This window comes from Carcharhinus amblyrhynchos, chromosome 7 (genome assembly GCF_965287045.1).
Source record: "Carcharhinus amblyrhynchos chromosome 7, sCarAmb.v2.hapA, whole genome shotgun sequence".
NCBI classification, from domain to species: domain Eukaryota; kingdom Metazoa; phylum Chordata; class Chondrichthyes; order Carcharhiniformes; family Carcharhinidae; genus Carcharhinus; species Carcharhinus amblyrhynchos.
The window spans coordinates 105877984-105899433 of NC_137330.1; the positions used below are offsets into that span (position 1 = coordinate 105877984).

The 21450-nt window shown below is 41.0% G+C and overlaps 1 protein-coding gene across 6 annotated transcripts in view; it reads left to right on the forward strand.

Moving 5' to 3' along the window:
• The window catches only part of amd1 (adenosylmethionine decarboxylase 1), a 43841-nt gene extending 25021 nt beyond the window's left edge, over positions 1-18820 (forward strand). For all 6 annotated transcript variants that reach the window (XM_080192909.1, XM_080192910.1, XM_080192914.1 and 3 more), the window contains 7 exons: positions 4066-4192; positions 5756-5858; positions 8587-8629; positions 9174-9318; positions 9405-9497; positions 11762-11917; positions 16741-18820. In XM_080192909.1, coding sequence (XP_080049035.1) covers positions 4066-4192; positions 5756-5858; positions 8587-8629; positions 9174-9318; positions 9405-9497; positions 11762-11917; positions 16741-16881 — 808 coding nt within the window. In that variant the 3' untranslated portion in view covers positions 16882-18820. The remainder of the gene's footprint in view (positions 1-4065; positions 4193-5755; positions 5859-8586; positions 8630-9173; positions 9319-9404; positions 9498-11761; positions 11918-16740) is intronic.
• The last annotated feature ends 2630 nt before the right edge of the window (positions 18821-21450 follow it).

A 21450-nucleotide genomic window follows, 5' to 3' on the forward strand; every position in this document is an offset into this window, starting at 1 on the left:
CACCTCTGGTTCTTTTTGCCAATTTAAATATTGGTGAAATAGGAACTTTTGGTACCTCATCAGGACAAGATTACAACAGTAAAGGGAATGATTTATTCTGATTGCTTTAAATTGACATCCTCTGATTAAAGTCCCTTTTCCGACTGGAAGTAATTCCTTATTGAGGCCTGCGTTAAAGTCTTAAATCAAAGCCAGAGTATTTTCCTACTTGCCCCATAAACTAAATATTGAGCACAATAAGGCTGTCTGATTTTGAGAAGTATTTTCAGATGTGAGAAATACTGTGGTTATATGTTAATCATGCTTGTAATTATACTTTAAAGCTGGTTGCATGTATGTATATCTCTGCCTTAATCGTAGAATCCAACAGTGCAGAAGTAGTGCAGAACTCTGTACCAACAACAATCCCACCCAGGTCCCATAACCCCACATATTTACTCTCTAGTCTCCGTGACACCAAGGGGCAATTTACTGTGGCCAATCAACGTGGCCCGTACATCTTTGTGGGAGGAAACTAGAGGACCTGGAGGAAACCCATGCAGGCGCACGCAGGGAGAACATGGAGTTTGCACATAGTGACGGAATTGAACCTGGGTCCCTTGTGCTGTTGCTAACTACTGTGCTGCCCTTAAGACACTGAAGTTGAAGTTTAAGACCTTTTGCAGTGAGTGATTTTTTTTTGCCTTGCAAGCGTTTTGCAACTTGTTGCACATATCAGTGTTTAATATTTGTTCATTCTCTGCAACAAAAGTATTTAAGTATTCATCCTGTTTAGAAAGAGGAGGAGATGACTAACAGCTGTTGAGAGTTACACAGTGTATGTGAACCATGATGTAGTCTTCCGGCTTCTGTTCATTTATAATATTAGAACTAGGAACCTTGAACCCATTTCTTCATTTTGGAATGCATTCTGATTTTTTTTTTCTGGCTTTTGCCTACAATGGTGCTTTTATTTAGAGCAGTAGATGTTAGCATCTGTGACTAGGAGGGAATGGGTTGAAATATATCAGTGCATGTCAATTGATTATGACTAAGGACAAAGCAGCATGTTTGGCTCCCCATCCCCACCCTTCAATGTTTACGCGCTCCAGCACTAATACAATGGCAGCAGTGTGTGCCCTATACAAGATGCATTGTAGCAACTTGCCAAGGCTCTTTCTTAGTACCTCCCAACACTGACCTCTACCACTGAGAAGGACAAAGACAACGGCCACAGGGAACACCACCTGTAAATTCCCCTCCAGCTGTACAACATCTTGGTTTGGAACTTTTCAGTCGCTTCACTGTTGCTGGGTCAAAATCCTGGAACCTAACAGCATTGCAGATATTTCTACTTTAGAGGCAGCCCAGCATTCATCTTCTCAAGGGCAATTTGAGATTGACTTCTGGCTTTCTGTTTCTCTCCCCTTTCTCCAATAGTGGTATTATATCTGCTGGGTCCGTTCCATAATGTAGACAACTTTGGAAAATTATATTCATTGTCAGAATTTTCCAGCTGATCTCGATGACAGGACCTGAAAATCCCAATGGCCAACGCCCAGTTTTTATGGGAGGGAAGGGGGAATTGTGCATACAACACTAAGTACAGCACTAAAACCCTTTGACGGCAGTGGGATCTGCCAGTATCAGTCCATCACTGTGGAGGTGTGGAGAGAATCCTGCCCACTATCTCTGTGGCTGTTTTTAGGATCCAAGGGTTTAGGCCATCAGGTCTCAGTGGTTTGTTTTTAGTTGCTTGGGTTTTTCCAATACCTTTGTTATTTGGTGGTGCTCTGGTTTCTACATGACTCCTACTACCATTCTTTGCAACATTTTTAGTTCATTTTTTAATACCAACTTAGATTTTTTCCATAGAACCATAGAAAATTACAGCTCAAACAGGTCTTTTGGCCCATGTCTGTGCCAAACCATTTTTTTGCCTAGTCCCACTGACCTGCACTTGCACCATATCCCTCCACATCCCTCTCATCCATGAACCTGTCCAAGTTTTTCTTTAAATGTTAAGTGACCCCGCATTTACCACTTTTATACAGCAGCTCATTCCACACTCCCACCACTCTCTGCGTGAAGAAGTCCCCCCGTAATATTCCCTTTAAACTTTTCTCCTTTCACCCTTAACCCATGCCCTCTGGTTTTTTTTCTCCTCTAGCCTCAGTGGAAAAAGCCTGCTTGCATTCACACTATCTATACCCAACAAAATCTTATACACCTCTATCAAATCTCCCCTCATTCTTCTACGCTCCAGGGAATAAAGTCCTAACCTATTCAATCTCTTTCTGTAACTCAGCTTCTCAAGTCCCAGTAACATCCTTGTGAACCTTCTCTCCACTCTTTCAACCTTATTTACGTCCTTCCTGTAACAAGGTGACCAAAACTGAACACAATACTCTAAATTTGGCCTCACCAATGCCTTATATAACCTTGTAAAAACACCAGGTTTAAGTCCAACCGATTTATGGAGGTGTGGAGGAATGCTTGTCTTTGTGATTTGAGTATGTTTTATAAAACTTGATGTGGAATTCATAGAACATAGAACATACCCCAGTCCAATGCCGGCATATCCACGTTATGATTATATAACCATACTATAACACTCCATACGCGATACTCCAATTTATAAAGGCCAGTGTACCAAAAGCACTCTTTACGACCCTATCCACCTGTGACGTCACTTTTAGGGAATTCAGTACCTATAATTCCCAGATCCCTCTGTTCAACAGCACTCTTCAGAGTCCTACCATTTACCCTGTATGTTCTACTTTGGTTTGTTCTTCCAAAGTGCAATATCTCACACTTTGTCTGCATTAAATTCCATTTGCCATTTTTCTGCCCATTTTTCTAGTTGGTACAAATCCGTCTGCAAGCTTTGAAAACCTTCCTCACTGTCCACTACACCTCCAATCTGTGTATCATCAGCAAATTTGCTGATCCAGTTTACCACATTATCATCCAGATCATTGATATAGATGACAGACAACAACGGACCCAACACCTATCCCTGTGGCACACCACTAGTCACAGGTCTCCACTCAGAAGCAATCCTCCACAACCACCCTCCGGCTTCTTCCATTGAGCCGGTGTCTAATCCAATTTACTACCTCCCCATGTATACCTAGCGACTGAACCTTCCTAACTAACCTCCCATGAGGGACCTTATCAAAGGCTTTGCTAAAATCCAGGTAGACAACATCCACCGCCTTCCCTTCATCCACTTTCCTGGTAACCTCCTCAAAACTTTAATTTCATTTAATTTCTGAAATGTTGAATCTTGAATTGTTTCTTTAAATGTTTCCCTCTACTATATTTTTCAGTCTACTTATCCAGTCAATCTTAGTCAGCTTGCCTGTCATACCTATGTAATTCCCTTGAGCTTGTCTTTGATTTGAGTATGTTTTATAAAACTTGATGTGGAATTCATAGAACATAGAACAATACAGCACAGTACAGGTCCTTCGGCCCTCGACGTTGTGCCGAGCTTTGTCTGAAACCAAGATTAAGCTATCCCACTCCCTGTCATTCTGGTGTAGTCCATGTGCCTATCCAATAACCACTTGTATTATGATCATTAATTCCCACTGAATCATGTACTGAAATTGCTAATTAGGAATTAGATTCAAAAATAGCTTTATCCCAACTGGTTCCACAACAATGTTTCAATACTGTCATGAAAGCACTCTGCCAATTTGATCAGTCCGATCCATATGAATATTATAAAGTTCTGCATAGCTTTTGTACAAGCTCCAATAATTTCTTGTTTAATATTTCGTTCAATGGTGCCTATAAACTACTCCCAGTAACGTGTTATGGAGAAACAGAACCTGTTGACGAAAGTATGTGGATTGAAATATTTCTTACGAGTGCTCCTATTTTTGGGGCAGAAGAAGCTTCCTGTAGTTGCAGGGGAGGATTTTGTTGTCGATCAGGCTCCTTGGCAGTAGTTCAGTATAATATTCACACTTGGGTATAAAGAGAAATGTCCTGCAGCTTTTTTAAACTGGAACTGTGGCTCTCAAAGAATCCTATAAGTTGTGATACAAGGGGAATAAACTTTTAATCTTTTTACAGTGAGAGTAGCATGTTTGTCTCCAAGAGACGTTTCATTTTGAAGACATGCGGTACCACCCTCTTACTGCAAGCACTGGAGCCCCTGTTGGAACTTGCTCGTGAGTACTGCGGCTTTGATTCCATTCAGGTAACTTTCAACTTTCTGTGGTGTATGCTAGGTCATGTTTATGAGCAATATTTGCATTGGGTGTGATTAATAATTGAACTATTGAGAAGTTCATTTTATTATTGTCACATATATTGGTATACAGTGAAAATTATTGTTGTGCATTATTCAGAAAGCATACCATTCACAGAAGGAAAGGAGTGAGTGCAGAATGTAGTGTTGCAGTCGTAGTTAGAGCATAGAGAAAGATCAACTTAATGTGAGGTAGGTCCATTCAAAAGTTTGGTGGCAGCAGGGAAGAAGCTGTGTTGAATTGGTTGGTATGTGTCCTCAAACTTCTATGTTTTTCCCAATGGAAGATGGTGGGAGAGAGAATGTCTGGGGTGCTTGGGGTCTTTGATTATGTTGACTGTCGGAGGCAGTGGGAAGTGTGGACAGAGTCAGTGGGTGGGAGGTTGGTTTTAGTGATGGACTGGGCTTCGTTCGCAATCCTTTGTAGTTTCTTGCGGTCATGGACAGAGCAGGAACCATACAAAGTTGTAATACAACTAGAAAAATTGCTTTTTATGGTGCATCTATAAAAGTTGGTGAGTGTTGTAGTGGACATAACAAATTTCCTTTCTGGGAAAGTAAAGGCATTGGTGGGCTTTCTTAACTATAGTGTCAGCATGGGGGGACCCGGACAGGTTGATGGTGATCTGGACACCTATAACCTGAAGCTCTTGACCCCATTGATGTAAACAAATGTTCTTCACTACACTTCTGGAAGTCAATGGCAATCTCCTTCATTTTATTGACATTGAGGGAGAAATTATTATCATTGCACCAGTTCACTAGATTCTCTGTCTCGTTCCTGTACTCTGTCTTGTCAGTTTGAGATCCAACCCACTACGGTGGTGTCGTCGGCAAACTCAAATCAGGTTGGAGGGGAATTTGGCCACGCAGTCATAGGTATACAATGGATATATATGTTATACATATGAGGCTAAGGACACAGCAGTGTGGGCACCAGTGTTGAGAATTGCCTATCCTTGCTGATTGTGGCCTATGGGTTAGGAAATTCAGGATTCAGTCACAGAGGGAGGAGGTGAGTTTTGTAGGAATAATGGTGTTGAAGGCTGAGCTGTAGTCAATAAAGTTAGGGTGACATTTGCAAGAAATTATGAAATGCAAATTGCTGGCAATGATTGTTCTGCTTATATGAAAAGAAAACCGTGTGAATATATGTCAGGATTTGTTGGTAATGATTTTGCTCTAAGTGTGATCTGGTGTAAAATGGTATAATTAATGTGCTTCAGAATTCAGAGATTCCCTACTTCAAATACCTTAAATCACATGCCCAAATTTTGAGATTTCTGTCCAAGATGACTGTAGTTACGTGTTCTGTTTGAAATGGAAACAGACAAATGGCACAGTCTCAGAAGATAACACCACATTTCCTTCCTTCACTGGTGTTAAAGCAAGCAAATGGCTGTGCTGGAAAAGTGATAGACATTTAATTGCTAATTTTAGTATAGTTAATACTGATCTAGTTGTGTTCAAAAGTCATTTCATGGAAAACTGTACATGTCTTTTAATAAACAGGATTTCTTCTATTCCCGCAAAAACTTTGTGAAGCCAGCACATCAGGAATACCCACATAGGAACTTTCAGGAGGAGGTAGAATTTCTGGATATGATGTTCCCAAGTAAGTTCAGCTCAATAGAAATTGATGGTGGTTTCATTAGCTACCATGCTGAACCCATCGTATGATTTGAATGTGTCTCAAGTAGGGGACCATGGTGGAACTGTTAGGTCAAAAGTCCACCAAGATAAAATGCAATGGCTGTTCTGATGAATTTTTGCATACTAGAAGTTGTGGAGCAAAGTGTAAGGTGAATGCCACACGTGCCTTTTTATAAATATATTCCCTCCCAGAAATGCTTGGGCACTGTTCCACAGGCTTGTAGTCAACTGACACTTCATTTAAGCCAGTCTCCACTGTAATGTGAAACAATTTTACCAGAGCATTGTGGCTGAACTTGATCCTGTCCTCGCCCAACCCCAAATTGTGCAATTCTGACAGGATTGCTCAAGAGTCCCTCTTCATGACTGAACTAGTCCTTTGGTAAGGAGTAGTGGAACTGGACAACTTCCATTTTTATCAACCAATGTACAGCAGCTTGAATTTGTGCAGCACCTTAAACATAAAATATAACTATATATATCCATATATAAAAAGACACCTCACAAATGCATTCTAAAGCAAAATTTGACTGAGTCACTCAAACAGATGGCCAGAAGCTTGGACAATGAGGCAGGTTTAATATTTTGAGAGGTGGAGAGGTTTAGGAGTAGAATTCCAGAGCTGAAACCCTAAGCAGCAATGGATATAGCCTCTGGTTGCCATGATGTGTTGTTGAGGCGGGCACAGTAAGAAGTGTTAACATGAGCTTAAGGTCCAACAGGTTTATTTGGTATCACGAGCTTCAAAAGTTCGTGATACCAAATAAACCTGTTGGACCATAACCTGATATGATTGAGCATTTAAAATCAGGGACCAGGGTTCGGTGAGTGCACGTATTGAAGGTTATGGGGCTGGTGAAGATGGGAAGAGTGCGGCCGTAGCATGGAGCAATTTGGGGGGGTAGAATTAGACTTTTGAAAGCAAGGCACTACTTAATCTGGAACCAGTGCGGTCAGCAAGCACGGTAGGTGATAGCCAAATGGGACTTTCAAATATACTGACAGGAACAAAAGATTTATGGGGGAGGAGGGGAAGCTGGTGAAAATGCTTTGAATAGTGAAGTCCAGAGGTAGTCATGGCATGAATTTTAGCAGATATCTAATGCAGAGGCCGAGTCAGGTGGTGCTACAGAGGTGAAAATGGACTGTTTTACTAATAGCATAAATGTGTGGTCAGTGTCCCATCTCTAGGCCAAATATGGCAAGAAGATTGTGGTTAGTTTACTTTGCCCTCAGTTACCAGGATGAGGGACAGCATCTCTGGCTAGGGAGAGTGGTATAATGGCTTTGATCTTTCCAATATTTAATTGGTGGAAATTTCTAAACCAGTACTCAATGTCAGACAGGCAGTCAATAATTTTGACAATGGAGCTGTTGAGTGGCAGTGTTGAGGTAAAGCTGGATGTCATCAGCATACATAAAGCCAATGCTGCATTTTCAAATGTTACCCAGGGGTAGGAAGTTAATAGGAAATAGGGATGTGCAAAGGACAGATTCTTTGGACACACTAGAGGTGATGGTGTGGAATCAAGAAGACAAGCCATCATAAATGATGCACTGTCTGATTGGACATGGAGGAACAGAATCAGGCAAATACAGTTCAACCCAGCTGGATGATGGGCATGGGAGAAGGATGGTGCAGTCAACCTTGTTAAACGCAACAGGCAAGTTGAGAAACTCAGTCAGGGAACGTTTTCCTCTGTCACAGTTGATTTGATATCATAATGGAAACAAAAATCTTATGGGAGGGATTGAAATATTGAATTTTGGGGAAAGGTGGGCATGGATTTAGAACCGTAAGAAGCTTCACAACACCAGGTTAAAGCCCAACAGACTTATTTGAAATCCACATCATGGATTTAGAAGGTGACATGTTCAAATCTTTGGAGAGGAAAGAAAGGGGTCTGGGGTGGTAGTTTACAAGGATAAGAGTCACGGGTTAGTCAGGTATTTTGTGTCAGAAATAGCATGGATCAATGCAGAGATCACGTTGCACCTTTCCAGGATGATACATTTCCATTTTCTCCATCAGACATCCTGTACTTTTTGATGGAGAAACTGTACTGATTTAGGGAATGTTAATGCTAATGGCCCATGTATGCTGGAAATGAGTTCCATGTTTAGTTGCTATTGCCAGCAGAGGGGATTTTTTTTAATCCAACTAATGTAAACCCAAAACCCCCAATTACTTATCCTTCCTCCCATGGATGGTTCTCTTCCCAGGTTTGAACTGATTTTTGAACAGATCCCAAATCTGTTTTGGATTCCCTTCTAGTAAGTTAAACAGTTTATAGCCAAGGAAGAGAATTTGCAATAAAAACAGAAAAGGTTGAAAATGCTCAGCAAGTCAGGCAGCATTTGTGAAGAGAAAAGCAGTTAAAATTTCAGGTCCATTCTGATGAAAGGTCACAGACTTTCACTCCACACATTTCCAACATTTTCTGGAGTTTTCCCTGGTTTTTTCAGCATCTTCGGTATTTTGCTTTTTGAACTGGTAGTTCATCCTCAATTGCCTGCCAGCATCAATAAGTGAAAATCTTGAGGTAAAGTTAACTTCCAACATGTGGAATCCTGCTTAGCATTTCAGTTCAGAGTGTGATCAGCAAAATAGTTTGCTTGTTTTTGAAATTGAAAATCAAGGATTATAGTAGTGAAATGATTTCTAACTTTAAATATTTATTCAATATCAGATGGGGCGGCCTACTGCATGGGACGTATGAATTCTGATTGCTGGTAAGATGAAATCTGCTTTGTTTTGCAAACTTAAGAATGTGGATCTAATGCTTCTGTCTTTACCTTCACCATTGTTTTACCAGAATCTTTGAGTACTTTTAAGGCAGAGCAGGATAGATCCTTGATTTAGCAAGGGTTTGAAAGCTTTTGGGGGTTGGTAGGAACATGGGGTTGAGGTTAGTCAGATTAGCTGTGATTTTATGGCAGAGCAAGCTCAGGGCTGAGTGGCCTACTGTTGCTTCTAACATACATGTTCGTGTGAGATGTTTCAGAGAAGTGCCATCAGCGCAAAGGAAATAACAACACAGGAATATTTTAGCAACAAGTAAAATATGGCATTGTGAGCACTCCTAGTTAAGAACGCAGGCCGTACCCAGTCTAATGAAAACTGCTAGGTTTATTGTGCCCCTGAATTACAATTTTTATTTTGCAAACTTGGAAGTCAGTTTATTACTAAACCAGGTGCAATGTACGAAAGTCAGTTCTGTAGTTTTGAGTTTAACAGTTCATTCATGCAAATCTTGTAATTTCTGTTTGATTCCAGGTATCTTTACACTCTGGATATGCCAGAGGATAGTGGGATCAAACAGCCGGATCAGACACTTGAGGTTCTGATGAGCGAGCTTGATCCAGCTGTAATGGACCAGTTCTTCATGAAAGATGGTGTTACTGTAAATGATGTCACTCGAGTATGTACCAAATTAATTTTTAAAGTGTAAAATAAATGGTTTTTAAGTGATGGAGCCTTAAATAAACATGGTGTCTTTTTTTTAAGATGAGTGGAATTCGTGACCTGATACCAGGTTCAGTCATTGATGCCACATTGTTCGATCCTTGTGGGTATTCTATGAATGGAATGAAAGTGGATGTAAGTTCCCTGTTTTTAGCCATTTTGTTTTTTTCCCCCCTCTCTTTGCCACACCCCTCGCCAATACACACAGGTGCTAGTTTTGTCATTCTGCTGGGGCAGGGCTGGGCAAAGTTGGTCATCGCCAAGCAGCAGTACTCCTGCTTAATCATTTTGCAAACCTGAGTGCTGATGCACTGCTGCCAAAATATTTTGTTTTGCGCTTTCAGGATGCGTAACTTGCATAGCTGAGGTACTCAATTTTTGTTCTTAGTTTACTTTAAAAATAAAGGTGGATTCATCCAAAATAAGAGAAAACGTGAGCTTGATTCTAGGTGTAATCGATGTGGAATAATTGATTAAACTGGAAGGTAAATACTGGGAAATAAACTTTAACATTCACCTCTGGACCAAAATGACTGAAGGCTGGGTCCTATGTATCTGTTCCTCTTTAACTCGGGGAGTGGAGAATTGAAAATGAGGCAAAATTAATCAGAAATTTGGTCTTTTATCTTTGCCAGGTGGCTGTTGTACCTACTTTCTTGCCAGAGTGGTAGAGGACATTGGCAGGTCATGAGTTTGCCTTAGTTTATTGTTTAGGCCCCATTTGGAGTATTGTGAGCAGTTTTGGGCCCTGTATCTAAGGAAGGATGTGTGACCTTGGAAAGGGTCCAGAGGAGGTTCATAAGAATTATCTCTGGAATGAAGAGCTTGTTGTACAAGGAATGGCTGAGGACTTTGCATCTGTACTCTTTGGAGTTTAGATGGATTGGGGGGGGAGTTGGGGGTGGTGTCTTATTAAAACTCACAGGATACTGTGATGCCTGGATAGAGTGACATGGAGAGGATGTTTCTATTAGTAGGAAAAACTAGAACCAGAGAGCTCAACCTCAGGCTAAAGGGATGATCCTTAAAAACAGATAAGGAATTTCTTCAGCTAGAGCGTGATGAATCTGTAGAACTCTTTGCCGCAGAAGGCTGTGGAGGCCAGGTCATTGACTATCTTTGTCTTAAAGATAGGTTCTTGATTGATAAGGGGTAAGGGATTATGGGGAAAAGGCAGGAGAAGAGGGATGAGAAAAATATCTGCCATGATTGAATGGCAGAGCAGACTCAATGGCCAAGTGTCCTAATTGTACTCCAATATCTTATGGTCTTGATGATTAACTAACTGACTAATGAGAATGAGTGGTGATGTCTCGTTTTAAGAATATATTCAGTGAAAATCAATAACAATTACTTATGCACATTTATAAACAAAACCTTTTCACTTTTCTGAAGTGAGCTGAGGCTGACATTCAGTGGTCTGTGCTATTTTATTCAACGTTTACGTGACCAAATTTTAAATGAAAATATTCCTCATTTTTGCAAAGTTTGCCACTTCTAAAAACGTACTGTTATGGCCTAGACTGGTGTCCTTGAATTACTTCAGCTTACCATCCGTCAAAAACTGGAGCTTAATCATGCTCTGTGAGTAACAGTGTTTTATAAATGAAATCCCTTTAGATGTGGGATTATACTTCAAAATAAATGAGCATTCACATTTATGTTTCCTGATCTTGTGGATGAGAGCGCTACAAAATGGCCTCACACGAGATGTACGTTACCTGAATGCTAAAATCATACTTGGCTGTCGTGTACAATGCTTTGAAGAATTGTAGATTTGCCTTTATACTGCAGAATGAATTTGTTTCTAGAATGAGAATATCTCTCTTTGAAGCTACACCACAGGTTCTTTAAATAGATTTTCTTCTAGGGTCTCCTGGCTTTTTTCCTAGTATGCTAACACCTCTTTTTTTTTTTTAATCTAAATAATAGCTCCTGATTCCTTCGTTCTTTTCCCTCCCCAAATCGGGAGAAATTCGTTTTGGCCCCGTTTGCTGAAAGCTTGTTTGAGTTCCATAGTTTGATTGCCTGAGTAGAATTTCCTTTGTCAATGCAGTCAAAACCTTTAATGACACAGCCGGATGAACTTAACAAGTGAATGTTGTTTTGGCATTTTCCACATGACGATTAGGACATTTCAAATTCCCGAAAGAAAAACAAGAATATTTAGTTTGAGGTGTTGTTGAAATATTGAAATGTCTAGTGACCTTGCTTTCCCTGTCCCCTTCCAGAACCGGTTTGAAATTTCACTTGGCAGTCGTATGTAGAATGACTAATCGAAGCTTTACATAATATGTATTAAGTGTTGGAAAACGTATCTTTGGCTTTGGAGTCTCTGCGATGGAACTGCTAAGACAGCTCATAACTAAACCAAGTCATTAAATTCTTTGTCTTTTTAGGGGACTTACTGGACAATTCACATCACCCCAGAACCAGACTTCTCCTATGTTAGTTTTGAGACTAACTTGGCCCAGACTTCCTACGATGATCTAATTAAAAAGGTTGTAGATGTCTTCAAGCCAGGGAAATTTGTCACAACCCTTTTTGTTAACCAGGTGAGGTTCTAGGTCTTGCTGTAAAACTAAGTTGGTACAAAATCAAGCAAATGCATGCTGTGAATCTTAAATAATATCAAAATGCTGGAAGTATGCAGCAGAGTGGCAGCATCTTTGCCAAGAGAAAACAGTTAATGTTTCAGAATAGGTGACCTTATGTCAGAAGAAGATTGGAGGTGTCAAATTTTTTTTGTACTGAACCAGCAGTCCCCACCATGAAAGCACAGATCCCACCGTAGCAACAAGAGTTTGACATGACTTGTTCTTAAACTGAAAATAAAAAGCTGGTATCAGCAAAAGTGACCTTGAAACTGATGGTTTGCTGTTTTTAAAAAGAACAGTTGGTTAAATCCTATGAGGCAAAGTCTAGCTGTCCTTACTAAGTCTATCATGTGATTGCCTCTCAGCTTGGAAGTAATTTAGCAAACCGTTCAATTGCTCCAACCAGGACATTAGAGATCGCTGATGTTTCTGGTGACATTCATTATCCCACAAATGGAGGAATTTTTAGAAACTGAGCCCTGACACTGATTCTTCCAAATAACTGCTTCCTGCAAACAGCTGAGTTGGCATAATATTCTGAATTTTTGAAGTTCTGACAAATGGGGAATTTCGTGGCAACAGCTGCACAGCATAATGTTCCTGGACAAGTGAGCCAGAGGCCTGGATGAATGCTCCAGAAACTTCAGTTCAAATCCCAGTTCAAAAACTGGGGAATTTAAGTTCAACTAAATCGATCTGGAGCAAAAACCTGGTCCCAACAATGATGACTGTAAAACTATCGGATTGTTATTTGTTCAGATGTGGGTGTTGCTGGCTAGGTCAACATTTATGGTCCATCTCTAATTGCCATTGAAGTGTGGTGCCATTTTGACTTGTGTAGGTGGAACTATGTGATGTAGGAATGCGCCGTGTTGTCCGGAAGACTTCCAGGAATTTGACCCAGAGTTAGTGAAGGAACAGTGATACAGTCCCATGTCAAAATGGTGTGTTTGAAAGGTATTCCCATGAATGTGCTGCCTGTGTCCTAGAATGGTGGTGGAGGTGAGAGGTTTGGAAGGTGCTGCCAAAAGAACCTTGGTGAGCTTGCTACTTGTGCATCTTGTGGATGGTACACATGGTTGCCACTGCATGTCAGTGGGAGAGAGTGAATTTTTAAAGTGGCAGAGGGGGTGCCATACAAGTGGGCTGCTTTGCCCTGGATGGCATCAAGTTTCTTGAATGTTGTGCCTGCACTCATCCAGACAAGTGGAGTTGTGCCTTGTAGACAATGGAGGCTTGAGGAGTCAAAAGTTGAGTTATTCACCACATGGTGGCACAGTGGTTAGCACTGCTGCCTCTCAGTGCCAGGGACCCGGTTCGATTCTTGACTTGGGTCACTGTCTGTGTGGAGTTTGCACGTTCTTCCCATGTCTGCATAGGTTTCGTCCAGTTTCCTCCCACAGTCTGAAATACGTGCTGGTTAGGTTCATTGACCTGAACAGGCGTCGGAGTGTGGCAACTAGGGGAATTTCACGATAACTTCATTGCAATGTTAATGTAAGCCTCACTTGTGACTAAACTTTAAACTTCCCAGTCTCTGATAAATTTTAACCATTTTTCTGACTAGGTCAGTTTACTTTTATGTCATTGGGAACTCCCAGGATGTTGACAATGGAGAATTGTGTTGGTAATGCCATTGAATGTCATGGAAAGATGGGTGGTTTCTCTAGTTGGAGATGATCATTGCCCAGCACTTGTGTGGTGCAAAGATTACTTAATCACTTATCAACCCACACCTGAATGTTGTCCAGATCTTGCTGCATTTGACCCAGGCTTCAGTATCTGAGATGTTGCAAATGGTGCTGAACATTGTGCAATCTTCAGTTACAGTACTTTCCTAATGTTGTAGCTACGTTCATGAAAAGCAACGCAAAATGTTAAGAAAGTTAGATTTTCCCAATACAACTAATGCAAAAATTGTAGGATGTTGACATTTCTCATCAGAACATAATATTAAATCATGTAGAAATGCAACAAAGATTCCACTTACCCAGTGTCTGCTTTTGGAGTAACTGAAAGATAGTGTCCATGATGCAGCAGCTGAAGGAGTTCCAGTGCTGTATGGAAATCTGCCATCCTTGCCTGATCTGATCTAGATGTGACTCCAGCTCAGCCCACAGCAATGGCGTTGATTCTTAATTGCCCTCTTAATGGCTTAGCAAACTACTATGAAACTATTGAATGAGAATAAAACTGGTACCTAGGGCATGGCAAACACAACTTGCCCAGTCCTCACTAACCTCGGGGAACTTGTGAAAAAGTTTGTAGAGTTGTCCCACAGATTAATCAGACATAGTCCTAGATGTAGCTGTCCTCGCACAATTGTGTTCTACCATCCAGTCAGTCCACTCCTCAGTTTATCCCTATAATTCTGCAGGTTTAATTCCTTCAAGTGCCCATCTAGTTTCCTTTTGAAATAATTGCTTCTATTTCACCACACACTTTGTTAGAGTTCGAGGACGTTGCCACTCAAAAGTTGTTCTTATTCTCACTGTGACCCTCACCCAAAATCTTACACCTGTGGTCCCGAGACTTTGTATCATCAGTTAATACAACAGTTTTTGCTCAGCTATCAAAACAACTTAGACAACAATGTGCTCATTTTGGGTTTGCCAGAACCACTTGACACAAGATCAAGTTAGTCTTGCTCCAAGCTCATACAAAAGATATAAACCCCAGAGATGAAGGGAGTGACTGCCCTTGACTTCATAGAGTCCTGGCAAAATTTAAGTACACGGGAATGGTTTGGGGGGCATTGTCCACAGGTTTGAATCATGCCTAGCACAAAGGAAGATGATTTGATACGTTGGAGGTCATACTTCTCTGTCCCAGGATGTTGCTGCAGGAATCCCTTGGAACAGTTTGAGGCCAAACCATCTTCAATGCTTCATTAATGACCTTCCCTCCATGAGGTCAGAACTGAGGATTTTCACTAAATACAGACTGTTGCAAGTTCTCAGATAATGAAGCAGCCTGTACCTAAATGCAGCAAGATTTGCAACCTTCAGGCTTGGACTCGTGCATGGCAAGTAATGTTTGATCCCCAATTTCCAGGCAATGATCATGTCTCAGAATGCAAAATATTACATGCTGGAAACCTAAAATGAAACTAATATGCAGGAAAAATTCAGGCCCTGAATTGGCACCCTATCTACCACCTTAAGCAATTCACTCACTCCACCACTAAGCAGTGTATGTATACTGCATACAAAATGCATTGTCGCAGCACAAGGTTCTGCAGCAGCACATTCCAAACATGTATAGTTGCCACCTAGAATGACCACAGGCAGCAGGCACATTGAAACAGCAGTGCCTGCAAGTTTCTTATCCAAGCCACACTCCATCTTGCCTTGGAAATACATTATTCACTTGCTATTGCTGGGTCACATGCCTGCAACTCCGTCCCTAATAGCACAATGTGTGTACCTACACGAAATAGTGCAGCAGTTTAAGATGATGACTCAATTAGAAATTCTGTGTTTGCCAGTGATGTCCACATCCCACGAATGAAATAAATCCAAGTTGTTTATTATAGTCGATGGCTGATCCATTTTTGTGACATTGTCTTACAGCACAGAAACAGGCCCTTTGGCCCACTGTATCTATGCCGATCTTCCATGACCAATGTATGATAATCCCTTTTGGCAGCACATTCCACATTTCCAGTACCCTCCAGGTGAAGAATGTTTTCCTCAGTTCCCTGCTAAACCACTTGCTACTCACCTTTAAACCTATGCCCTCTGGTCTTAGACACTTCTATCAAAGGCAAAAATGGGGAAAAGATTCTTACGATCTGCACTATCTATGCTTCTCAATTTTGTATACCTTGATCAGATCTCTTCCACACACATACACCCCCATACTCGGCGGCTTCTGCTCCATGGAGCAAACTCCACCGATCCAGTGTCTCCTTATCGCTGGCAACTAGATGGCCTACTCCTGCTCCTATTTCTTATGTTCTTATAACATCCTGGTGAATTTCCTCTGCCCTCTCCAGCACAATCACGTCCTTCCAATAGTGTAGTGACAAGAGTTGGGCAGACTATTCCATCTGTGGCCTAACCAATGTTTTATGAATTTGTGCCAAGACCACCTTGCTCCTATATGCCCTGCCCCTGTCTACTGAAGGCAAGTATCCTGTCTTCCTTAACCACCATATTTACTGTGCTGCCACCTTCAGGGATCTCCTGGATTTATGCACCAAGGTCCCTTTGTTCCTCAATATTCACTAGGGACCTAATTGTTCATTGTGTTTATCCTACCCTTTATTAGACTGCCCAACATGCATCACCTCTGTTATCTGGATTAAATTCCAGCTGCCATTGCTCTGTCCAAATTACAACCAATCAATCAACACCAATTTTCGTGTCATCTGCAAGCTTACTAATTATGCTTTCTACATTCACATCCAAGTTAATGAATATAAACAGCAGGAGTTCCAACACTGATCCTTGTGCCACATCTCTGGTCACAGGCTTCCAATCACAAAAGCAATCCTCCACCATCACTCTGTGCCTCCTATTAAGAAGCCAGTCTTAGATCCAGTTTGCCAACTTGCCTTGGATCCCATGGGCTCTAACCTTTTTGGACTGTGCTACCCTCATTAATGTATTTAGTTACCCTTCCAAAAAACTCAATTAAATTAGTTAGATAGGATCTCTTTATTGTTGCAGCTACTATTGTGTTCTTTTCATTTGAACTATTACTTGATTTTTTGGGTGATTGAACTTAAATTGCCTGACACACCTTTGTTGTAACGCATTCTGTTTACTTTATTACAGAACTCCAAATGTCGCAGTTCATTTTCTTCTCCCCAGAAAATTGAAGGATTCAAGCGCCTCGATTGCCAGTGTGCCCAATTCAATGATTACAATTTTGTCTTTTCTAGTTATGTCAAGAATTGTCAGAGACAGCAGAGTTGAATAGCAAAGATGAAAAAACGTAAAAAAAAGTGCAAAGTAAATGGTGGCCATCCTCTAGTTCAGGGTAGCAAGGGCCAAACTTCACACTGCCACCATTTTATCAATTTTGTTGGCCCCATATGTAACCATAATAGAATTGTGTCAAGTTTGAAATGTAACCGTTCTTGTAATAAGGAGTTGGATATCTTGCATGAATGCTCTTTTCTCTGTTTACTTATGCTAGGCCATTCTTGCTGTGATATTGAAGTGCATGTAGAACAGTTCAGTGCTTATTGTTTACAGTTATATAACACTTGCAAAGTTAGAAATGTACGGTATGTAGGTTTTCTACAGGTGACGCCAAAAATTCTCCACAGACAAGGTTTTCGCCCTCATTAGGTGTGAGCCCTGGCCTGTTTACAGCTGAATGTTCACTTGTTTCCTTTCGATCAAACGTCTTCAAGAATCAGGAGCTCTTTTATTTGCTGATGTGGATCAACTCTCCAGATGCCAGGACTGCACTGGCTAGCTTGTCAAGAGTTTAATCAGAATCTTAATGACTGGTAAATATTTGTTAGGATTCTTGTTTAAAATCTCTTTACCAAAACTGCTTTATTTCCAGTAACATTTGGCACATTCCATTTGATTTATTGAATAAAAACATTAGTAGGCTGGAAAGACTGAACATCCTACTTTAAACATGCCAGGGTTCACCCACCCCAAATATTTTTCTTGGAATTCCCCACTTAAAGATGAGCAGGCAGTGTGTAAATGGTACTAGATCAGTATAGTTTAAACCTTCATTCAGATATTGAGGACAATCCCAATATACCCCTATCCATATCATTTGTTAGTACAGTAATCTATTAATTGTTGGGGAATTTTGGCGGCACGGTACAGTGGTTAGCATTGCTGCCTCACAGCATCAGGATCCCAAGTTCAATTCTGGCCTTGGGTCATTCACTGTCTGTGTGAAGTTTGCACATTCTCCCATGTCTTCACGGGTTTCCTCCCACACTCCAAAGATGTGCGGGTTAGGTTGATTGGCTATGCTAAATTGCCTTTTAGTGTCAGAAGATTAGCAGGGTAAATGTGTGGGGTTGCAGGAATAGGCCCTGCGTGGCATTGTGGTTGGTACAGACTTAATGGACTGAATGGCCTCCTTCTGTACTGTAGTGATTCTATGTATGTTTAGGTGATTTGGGCACAGATGGAAACACATGGCCACAAGGCACAATTAGTAAAATGGGGTATAATTATTGGTGTTGACATTTGCAATATAATTGTTTTAGTCCGTTGTTGCTGATTTTTTTTTTATGGTTCAGTTTGGGCTGTCTTGTTTTTCTGAACTTCAATACAAATGCATAGGAACATGTGGCATTTGTCCCAGACATGTTTGAATAGTGTAACTTTGGTTTGCTTGGAACTGTTTAAAATCTTTAAAATTCTGGTTGTTGGTGAAGTGGTTGATATATTTGCCACACTTTTTGTTAATTATAAGATTCTGGTTAATAAGCTAAAATTTATTTGCAGTGGTTACTTTAGGGCATTGAAAAAATAATCATAAAGACTATGAGCTCTCTTGTGGACCAATAAGTTTTTTAAAAAAAGACATTTGTGAAATACAGTCTTGAGGTTATGAGCACATCCACAGGTCCTCGATTTTATAAAAACGTTATATTCCATTTGGGTTATTGATTTGAGGTGTTTTATACATACTGCAGTTAGCAAAAATGGTTGCTCTAATTTTGAAAAATATAATTTTGAGTAATGACGAGCAGCTTTTACTGTGAAAGATTGAGAGATTTTTGCTCATTGGTGCTGTTCAGTTAAGGGGAAATTTTGGCGCCATTAAAACTTTTATGTCAAGTTGTTTCAAATATTTTCAAGTTCTGAAATATTTTATCTGTACTACAAGATGCTTCAATAAAATTGAGATTTATGGAATCTGTTAATTTTATCCATACCTGCTTAGTAATTATAACACCTATTTGGGCATCTTCAGGATATTTTACACAAGATTAACGTTTTCAGGGTCTGTCTCACCCATTCCAATGAATTACAATCTAAGTACCTTGAATGGGATGAAACTAAGAAGTCGCTTTTCTATATGCAGCAAAGAATTAGAGATGTTATTTTTGTTTTTGTTCAACTTGTACACTCTACATTTCACAGATGATCGCCTCCATGCTTTATTGGAGACCTGTACATCAACCTTATGAATGTAGAGGGTGGCACAGTGGTTAGTGCCGTAGTTAGCGCAGTGCCAGGGACCCAGGTTCAGTTCCTGGCTTGGGTCCCTGTCTGGAAAATGTATGTTCTCCGTGTTTTTATGGGTTTCCTTTGGGTGCTCCAGTTTCCACCCACAATCCGAAAGAAGTGCTGGTTAGTCTATTGGCTGTGTTTAAATTCTCCCTCGAGGTACCTGAACAAATACCTGAGTAGGGCGACTACGATTTTCATTGTAACTTCATGACACTGTTAATGTAAGCTTACTTGTGACACAAATAAATAAATTTGAAACTACATCATTTAAAATGTTACTGAATTCCCAAATGAATGAAGGATTCAGTACACTGGAAATATGTTAACTTAATTTTCTGTGCCCAGTTCGTAACTAAACCATGGAGTCATTGAAAAGTTACAGCATAGGAGAAGGTCATTTTTCACATCTTGCCCATGCCAGCCCAAGGTACCTAGGTGCTCTTTCTAATACCACTTCCCTGTACCTGGCATATTGGCCCGTAGCCCTCAGCACTTAAGGTGCAGAATTTGATGTCTCTGCCTCCACTGTTAACTCAGGCAGTGAATTCCAGACACTCATTACCCTTTGCATAAAAAAAGTTCTTCCTCATGTCCCCACTATGTCTAAGCCATCTATGTTCCCTGGTTCTAGAATTTCCCACCAAGGGAAACAACTTTATCCTGTCCACTATCTCTCCCCCTCAATTTTGTAAACCTCATTCAAGTCACCCCTCAGCTGTCTTAGTTACATGAAAAATAACCCCAACCTATCCAATCTCATGGCTGTTTTTCTAGCCCTGGAGGCATATTTGTAAACCGCCTCTGCAATCTCTCCAGAGCAATTACGCCCTTCCTATAATATGACCAAAACTGCACATGATACTCCAGTTGTAGCCTCATTGTTTTACACAATTCAACATATTAGAGATGGGTCTGTCTTCTAATCAATACCATTTGGTGTCGAAACGTAGCAACACTTGTGAGTTTCTGCTTCCCGGACCTGGAATATCTGACACTAAAATGCCACGCCAGGTGTTCACCTGTTATCCTGACTGCAGTTTACTTCTCACCCATGTGGACATGAAAATCGAACTGAACAAAATATCCTCCCCCGCAAGTTGCCTTGAGACACAATGTCCTGAGCTTTGTTCACATGCCTGGGGACTTGAATCAGTCAAGCTAGAATGTTCTACCAAGATACCTCCAAATGTCTCGTTCCACCAGAGGTCTAAGCATTCTATACCCCGTTACACAAATATCAATACTCTATTGCCCTTCCACACTTTGGCAAATCAGACCACAAGGCTGTGCTCCTGCTCCTGGCTTACAAGCAAAAACTGAAACAGGAAAATCGTAAAAGAAAGTTGTGCCATGTTGGTCTGAGGAAACAGATGATCTACAGGACTGCTTCAAGTCTGTAGACTGGTCAATATTTTAAAACTCAGCAACCAAGCTGAAAGCGTATGACACAACAGAAACTGACTTCATTGGTTAATATAGAAGCCTATGCCAAAGAAGCAAATGTGTGTGTTTCTGAACCGGAAACCACGGATGAACCATTACTGAAGTCCAGGTCTGAGGCGTTCAAGTCAAGCAATCCTGGCCTATACAACAAATCCAGATATGGTCTATGACGATCCATCTAAGATGCCAAAAGACCAAGCTGGAGTCCCAGGTTAGTCACATGGACTTGCACCAATTGTGCCAAGTCTGCAAGAGGACAGGCTACAAGATGAACGCATGTAAAGCTGCCGGTTCCAATGCACCGCTCCCCAGTGAGCTCAACACATTCTTTGCCTATTTTGAGCAAGATGTCAGCGAGAGGGTGCCACCATTTGCAGACGTCAGGAGCCTTCTCAAAAGTTCACCCATGGAAAACAACTGACCTGGATGAAGTACCCAGATGGGCAATCAAATCCTGCACAGACCAGCTGGCAGTATTCGCAGACTTTGACCCCTCTTTACACCAGTCTGAAGTTGGTCTCTGCTTGAAGAAAACAACCATCATCCCAGTACCATAGATAAGCCAGTCAGCGTGCCTTAATGACTATCGTCAGTTACTCTGACATCCCCACCATGAAATGCTTTGAAAGGTTAGTCATGGCATCAATCAATTCTGGCCTCCCAGGTTGTCTGGATCCACTACGTTTCACCTGTTGCCGCAACAGGTCCACAGCAGACACCATCTCCCTGGCCCTACACTCAACCCTGGAATCCCTGGATAACAAAGACACGTATTGTCAGACTCCTATTTATTGACTACAACTTGGCCTTCAACATCATTATTCCCACAAAACTCATATCCAAACTCTGTGACCTGGGGCTCAGCTCTTCTCTCTGCGACTG